Source organism: Sminthopsis crassicaudata, chromosome 2 (genome assembly GCF_048593235.1).
Source record: "Sminthopsis crassicaudata isolate SCR6 chromosome 2, ASM4859323v1, whole genome shotgun sequence".
Taxonomy (NCBI): domain Eukaryota; kingdom Metazoa; phylum Chordata; class Mammalia; order Dasyuromorphia; family Dasyuridae; genus Sminthopsis; species Sminthopsis crassicaudata.
Window position 1 is genome coordinate 235,973,492 of NC_133618.1, and position 7,487 is coordinate 235,980,978.

The following is a 7,487-nucleotide window of genomic DNA, read 5'->3' on the forward strand; positions in this document are numbered from 1 at the left end:
CTGTACAGTAGGGATACTTAAGTGAACTTCTTTACATAAAAAAAAAAAAAAAAAAAAAATTTCATGGCCATTATCCAATGAAAGAACTTGGTTTTAGTATTAATTCTGACATTATATAGCTATTTTTTAATTTAATGGTTTTTATTTACCAGATATATGCAAGGGTAATTTCACAACATTGACAATTGCCAAATCTTCTGTTCTAATTTTTCCCCTCCCCCCCCTGCCCCTCAAGATGGCAGGCTGACCAATACATGTTAAATATGTTAAAGTATAAATTAAATACAACATTATATAGCTATTAATAACAAAACTGAAATAAGATTTTTGGGGCCACTCTCTCTATATAAAAAACAGCTGATAAGGCATTCTGGTTGTTTAATACTATAAATAACATTGAACATGTAATACAAAACTCTATCATTATTCTCTAAAAAGTTCTATGATACCAATAGGGAAACTGATTTTATAGGCAATGATCTCTGCTTCAAATAAAGATCAGAGAATACATTCCATTAACACAAACAAACAAAAAAAACCGAAGTAAAGATTTAAAAAAACACAACTTTCGTCTATTATCTATTCACTGTCAAAAATTTCCTGCTGTTTTAAAAACCTGTCTTTAAAGAAGTATAAATGACCATGAAAATATAAAGTTCACATAAAGATCTGTGATGAACAATAAATAGTAAATTAAATTTCTCTAAGTATTGTTCTTGTAAAATCAAACATTTTTTAGTTCTAACTAAAAAAAAGAAAACAAGAAACAACCCAGGTAATTTTCACTTACTTATAAATTTTTTTTATCTTTAGCAATTCTGCAAATTAAATGAATATTAACAGTACTCTCCACCTTTCCTGTAAATAAACAGAATAGTTTAAAACAAATATAATTTAACTCACAATTTTATCTGGTCCATAGATCTTTTCCAACTGTTGGGCAACTTCCTGTGTCCCATCTGGACTGCCATCATCTATGACTATAATTTCATAGTTGTTTCCACTGAAATGAAAAAAAAATTAAAATTATTTACTAAAAAAGGAAAAAAAATATGGTTGTCCACCACTCTAAATTGTAAATGATTCATGAGGAACACCATACAATTATAAAAGTAAATAGTAATATTTTATTCAAGTCATATTCCAATTGCCTAATAGAAAAGATGAAATTTTATCAAATATTCAGGACCAGTCTGATTCTTATTTGTTGAAATAAATTATGAGTTTCATCTTTTCTTGTAACATAGAAAAGCTAAAAAGGTTTTCAATAGGCTCAAACCAATTAACATCATGGAAAATACTATAGCTAAGGTATTAAAATTATAAATAACACATTTTATTTGCTAAGCTTAGGATAAGAGGGAGCAAGAGAACTATGTAATGTAACCAAAGGGAGTATATTTCTTTAATAGGAAAGAAAACCTGAGAGACTGCACAGAGAACCCCCCCCCCAGGGAAAAATTTAGACTATCACCGATTAAAACTATAAAAGTAGCATTTAATAAAAAACAAAAACCTATTCTAATCCTCAAATATTCTATCTACTTTTGAAGAGTCTGAATTGAATATATTCAATTATGTCAATTATGAGTAAAAGATTACTGATTAGATTGAATTACTGACTGAGCTCTGGGTTCTAGTCCTAAAATTTCATTAAGATTAATGGGAAAGTTATTCTAGCTCTTGTCAACTGCAGCTTTTTAATGTGTAAAATCTTACTATGTAGTCTAAAGCCATTTTATGCATCTTTAAAATAGATCTTACTTCTGTGATGATCATTATAGTGAATTTTACACAGTTGTATTCACCTTATTAAATGTTACATAAAATAAAAATCGGTAGAGAACCAGATTAGGGAGCTATAAAGTTAATCATAAAAGACAAAAGAGATCATTTAAATAATAAGAAATGAAAAAAATTTTGCATGAGTTAAATCAATGCAACTACAGCAGAATAAAATGGAAGCCACAGATAGAAAAAGAAATCTTTATTGTAAGCATCTCTGATGAGGGTCTGATATTCGATATACATATGAAGCTAATACAAATGATTTCATAAGTTCTTGTGGTTTCAATGATCATCTCTCTATAACTGACTCTTAGATATACTTGTCCTGCTAACCATCAGTCTAGCATCTTCAACTCAGATAACTCAAAACAGTTCAAAAAACTTCTAAAATTTGACATATCAAAAATGAAGCCTGTTTCTACAAACCCTTTTATCTTCCTGACTTCCCTATTACTGTTGAGGGTTCTATCCATCGTCCTAGTCATCCAAGCCAGCAACCTAGGCAACCTTAATTCCCCTCATTCTATTTCATCTCCGTATATTCAATCACTGGTCATATATCATTGTTTTATTATTATTATTTTTGCTATCTTTATTTTCACCCTCTTTATTCCCAATTCCCTTAATCCTCATCTCTGCCTCATAGTTTTCCAGACTTCCTTCATGTATCGACTAGAATCCCAATTTCTGCAAAAGCCTTTTTCAGTTTCCCTGACTCTTAGTGACTTTCCCCTAATAATCATCTATTTGTTGTGTATTTATTTTGTTTGTACATAGCTGTTTGCATGTTGTCTCCCTCATTAGATTATAAGTTCCTTGAAAGGAGGGACTCTTTTTTTGTGTTTTTCTTTGTAATTCTAAAATTTATCACACTGTCTGGCACATAACAAATGCCAAATTTGGGGGCTGCTAGGTGGCACAGTGGATAGAGCACCAGCCTTGAATTCAGGAAGACCAGAGTTCAAATCTGGTCTGAGAAGACACAACACTTCCTATCTGTGTGACCTTGGGCAAGTCACTTAACCCCAGCCTCAGAAAAAGAAAAAGGAAAAAAAAATGCCAAATTAATGTTAGCTGACATACAGACCATATATAAGATCAAAAAACATTCTTCAATGGATAAATAGTCAACAGATATGAAGTAAATAAAGTATTAATTACCTACTCTATGCTAGCACTGTGCTAAGCACTTTACAAATATTGTCTCATTTCAAGCCTGGGAAAGTATGATTGTTATTCTTTTTTTTTTTTTTACAGTTGAGGAAACCAACACAGAGAGATTAAATTATTTCCCTAGGGTCATTCCCTAGGGAAATTATGTCTTCCTGACTCCAGGTCCAGTGCTGTTTATCTACCGTGTCACTGTCTGATGTGAACAGTTTTCAAAAGTACTACAGGATATGTTCACTAAAAATAAATCCAGCATTAAAAAACACTTCTGACCCAATACTTGGAAAGTTAGATAGTAAAAGACACGAAAAGTCTATTTTCCTGAAACTACTATGGCCAATGAAATCAACTCAATATTTTATAGTTTAATTTTTAAAAATTAATGTACATATGTGTTGTACTGTCAGCATACATTTTAAATTAAAATGCATGACACCAAGAACTATGGTATAATGGAGAAAAAATTGAGATTTGAAATCAGAGGACCTGGAATCCAATGTCCGAATCACAAGTATTGCTGAAAAAAGGTCTTGTAATTCATCTAGTCCAAATGGGCCTTCAACCAACAGGGCGAATTTTCCAAAGCTGCATAGATAAGTGGATGATCTTAAAAAGTCACTCCCCATATTAAATCAGAATTGCCATCTTAGTTAACTCAACCATTCAGGACCAATTTTCTCATTTGTAAGATAAAGAAAATGAATCCTTTTTAGCTCTACACTCTATTATCTTTACAATATCCCACAACTAAATAAATAGCTGACCAGGAAACCTATTGATTTGTAAATTGGTAGTGATTCTTAATTGAAACTGATGTTAGCTTTGAAGCTGTTAATTTTTTTCAAGCTTCTAATTTCAAATCAGTACAAGAGATTTGGAACTGGAAGGAGCTAGTCTACACCTTTCGTTTAGAGGATGAGAAATGACTTCAAGGTCAAGGTAGTAACAAGTATGAAAGATAGGATTACAAACTACGTCTGACTTTACACAGCTACACAAAATGGAATTAAGAGAGGGACCACATCTCGGCAATTCCGTATGATCTTCTGCCAAGCTTGGGATAGTTTGTAACAAAAATAAAACCAATCTTCTATGCCCAATTTTAAACGACTATTTATGCTAAATACAACTTCCCAGTTGTTGGCAACACGCATACGTTTAAGTATAAAGGCACTGATGCGTGTATGGAAGAGTTACTTGTGCTCAGCTGCTAGCTCCATTTCTGTAATTCACACGGCACACACAATTCTCATTCTTCCGCGTAAGTGCTCACTGCAGCCAGCACGCTGGAGTGCAAGGACTGAGGGCTTTCCCTCCCAGTTCTGCAGTACCTGGGTCGGTTCCGAGGGGGAGGGCCAGAGCTGGGAGCCAGACTGCCGGTCCACGTCTTTACCCAGGGACAGGCAGCTTAACCACTCTTCAGTCTGAGGCGCTTGGGGAGAAAGGAAGGCCAGGCTCAGTCTTGGCTCTTGCCCACAGGCAGCCTAAGGGACCACGCCGAGTGGCAGAGAGCGGGGGGTGGAGGGGTGATGTGTGTGTGTGTGTGGAAAAGGACAGGAGGAGGTTCCAGTGCCGCGGGGGGAGGATTCCTGGGAGAGACGCCCAGAACGAGTCCCCCAGGGAGGAGGCCGCCATCGTAGTTCGCAATTACTCAATCAGCCCTCAAAGAAGAGGCTATCTTTCTAAAGAGAGCCACCCAAAAGCCCTGGAGGAAGCGGGAAGGGGGTGGCTGGGAAAGACGGGCTGAGCCGCGGAGGGACGGCCAGCTCATCTTTCCCGAGAGGGGCCCGGGGCGGTACCTTTCTTCGAAGCTCTTCACCAACAACCATACGATGAGAGGCAGGTTCTCTCGCTCATTGTAGGTGGGGAGAAGCACCGAGTACTTGTCCGCGCCAGCAGCCCGAGCCGCAGGACTCTTCCCTCCTCTTCGTTGAGAGCCTGCACTACTGGAGAGATCGCTGTGGGAGGCCATGGCGGAACTGCAAGCAGCCGGAATCGGAATTACGCAAAGGAGAGCGCGCAGTGCGTGGAGACGGGACAGTGTCGTAGGGGTGTAAGTGGGAAGGAAGCTTTCAATAGAGGCAGGCTTAAAAGGACCAACCTTGGCTTTGTTCTCTTGCTCTTCTCACAGCCTCTGAAAATAATTGTTCACTAGGATGCCACTTTTAACAAATTAGGGACAATCATTAGGCAGACGTGTGAACACGGATCTATCGCCCCTAACGTGACACGCGACCCTCCACCCCCAGTATTTGGTTTGGTCCAATCGCTAGGAGACGAAAGCGGAAGCACGTCCCGAGGCAACGGCCAGGTTAGAGCAGCATGGCGGCAAGCGAAGAGGTGCTAGCCCTGCAGGCCGAAGTTGCTTTGCGTGAGGAGGAGCTGAAGCTCCTCAGGCAGCGCCTGGAGGCAGCAGCGGCGGAGCAGTTTCCCCGGCCGGCGCCGGAGCCGGCCCCGCTGCCGCCGAAGGCTGCCCTATCTCGGGAGGAGATTCTTCGTTACAGCCGGCAGCTCGTCCTGCCAGAGCTGGGGGTGCGCGGGCAGCTGCGCCTGGCCGCCGCCTCTGTGCTGGTGGTGGGTTGCGGCGGCCTGGGCTGCCCCCTGGCCCAGTATCTGGCGGCTGCCGGAGTAGGCCGCCTGGGCCTCGTGGATCACGACGTGGTAGAGCTGAGTAATCTGCACCGGCAGGTCCTGCATGGCGAAGGGCGGGCGGGCCAGGCCAAGGCGCACTCCGCCGCCGCTGCCCTGAAGCGGCTCAATTCAGCTGTGCAGTGCGTTCCGTACGCCGAAGCCCTCACCCCGGCCACTGCGCTGGACCTCGTCCGCCTCTACGACGTGGTGGCCGACTGCTCGGACAATGTGCCCACTCGCTACCTGGTCAGCGATGCGTGCGTGCTGGCCGGCCGCCCTCTGGTCTCGGCCAGCGCGCTGCGTCTGGAGGGCCAGCTCACGGTCTATCACTACGAAGATGGGCCCTGCTACCGCTGCGTCTTCCCCAGGCCACCCCCGGCCGAGACTGTGACCAACTGCGCCGACGGAGGCGTCCTGGGCGTTGTGCCCGGAGTGCTCGGTTGCCTGCAGGCGCTCGAGGTGATCAAGATCGCAGCTGGGCTCGGGCCCTCCTACAGTGGCAGTCTCTTGCTCTTTGACGCTCTTGGTGGTCAGTTCCGCCGCATTCAGCTTCGGGGCCGAAGGTCAGATTGTGTGGCGTGTGGGGACCAGCCCACGGTGACCCATCTGCAGGACTACGAAGCCTTCTGCGGCTCCTCGGCCACCGATAAGTGCCGTAGTCTGCAGTTGCTCTCCCAGGAGGAGCGGGTTTCTGTTGTCCACTACAAGCAGGTGTTGGACGCGGGGCAGCCTCACCTGCTGCTGGATGTGCGACCTAAGGTGGAGGTGGATATCTGTTGTCTACCCCATGCCCTCCACATTCCTTTGAGCCAGTTGGAGCGGAAAGAGGCCCAAAGCCTGGAACTTTTAGGAAACGCCGTTAGGAAAGGAAAGCAGAATATCCAGAAAGGGACACTTTTCCCCATCTATGTGATTTGCAAACTGGGGAATGATTCTCAAAAAGCGGTGAAGGTCCTGCAGAGCTTGTCAATCAAAGATTTGGACTCCTTATTGGCCAGAGATGTTATGGGAGGTCTCATGGCTTGGGCCACCAAAATAGACCCAACATTTCCACAATATTGAGTTGTGTGAAATAGATGATGCAAAAAGCGCCTCTTGCAATCATGGATTTCAAAATTACATCAAGGAAGTATTTATAATGTGAATAATGGGTGAGGGAAGGGGTGTTGGAAGATGATTTTTTTTTCCATAAGTAAATTTTATTTATCAAAAGTTCATTGTATTAAGACAACCTTTATTTATAGAATGAACCCTTACTATTCCAATCTAGTTAAAAAAGGGTTGAGAGTAGGTTAAAATTGTTAGTCTCTGGATATGTGCTTTCATCTGTTCTATTAAAAAAATTGATTGTTAAAGCAGTCTGATGGTTCTACAATGAATGGTTTCTCTTAAGGACTTTTGTGTGGGGGAAATGTTCTTTTTCCCTTGAGCACTTAATTTAGGTACCAACTTGACTTGTGAGCTCCTTGAAACAAAATGAAAGTGGCACCTTGATTATATGCCTCGTACAATAGAATTACTTGGTATTGTTCAAAAAGTTTGTTGCTTAAGTCAAAACTAAATGGGTACTTAGCTAGGGTAAATGAGGGGGGTCCTTGAAGTTGTTAATTCTTTGACTATCAAATAATAGTTAAATACCCCAGAACTTTAAAAGTTTCCCCTGCTCTGAATATTATAAAGTACTTTTCCAGGACTTTCTTAGTGGATTGTAGGACTACTGGCTTTCATTCTGTAAAAGTACTTACCTACTTGGAAATTTGGTTAAGTGAACATCTAAGACAGTCTTGAATTAAATGGATTGGAGGTGAAACTTTTTTTAAACATTTAGATTAGTTTCTAAAAGGAGACTGAGGGCTACAAACAGCCTGAAGGAGTTCTTGGGTCTGGTGTAACATGCT

The 7,487-nt window shown here is 41.5% G+C and overlaps 2 protein-coding genes across 3 annotated transcripts in view; one reads left to right on the plus strand and one right to left on the minus strand.

The window, feature by feature from the left end:
- DPM1 (dolichyl-phosphate mannosyltransferase subunit 1, catalytic) overlaps positions 1-4,930 on the minus strand; it is a 29,105-nt gene extending 24,175 nt beyond the window's left edge. For both annotated transcript variants that reach the window (XM_074288596.1, XM_074288595.1), the window contains exons 1-2: positions 4,758-4,930; positions 904-1,003 (exon numbers count right to left, since the gene is read on the minus strand). In XM_074288596.1, coding sequence (XP_074144697.1) covers positions 904-1,003; positions 4,758-4,930 — 273 coding nt within the window. The remainder of the gene's footprint in view (positions 1-903; positions 1,004-4,757) is intronic.
- A 350-nt stretch (positions 4,931-5,280) lies between these two features.
- On the plus strand, positions 5,281-6,947 carry MOCS3 (molybdenum cofactor synthesis 3). The gene has a single exon (XM_074288594.1). The coding sequence runs from the start codon at positions 5,281-5,283 to the stop codon at positions 6,649-6,651; it is 1,371 nt and encodes a 456-aa protein (XP_074144695.1). The 3' UTR covers positions 6,652-6,947.
- The last annotated feature ends 540 nt before the right edge of the window (positions 6,948-7,487 follow it).

What these genes read in the sequence shown, in the direction of transcription:
- MOCS3 (XM_074288594.1), top strand. Translation starts at nt 5,281, where the DNA reads ATGGCGGCAAGCGAAGAGGTGCTAGCCCTGCAGGCCGAAGTTGCTTTG.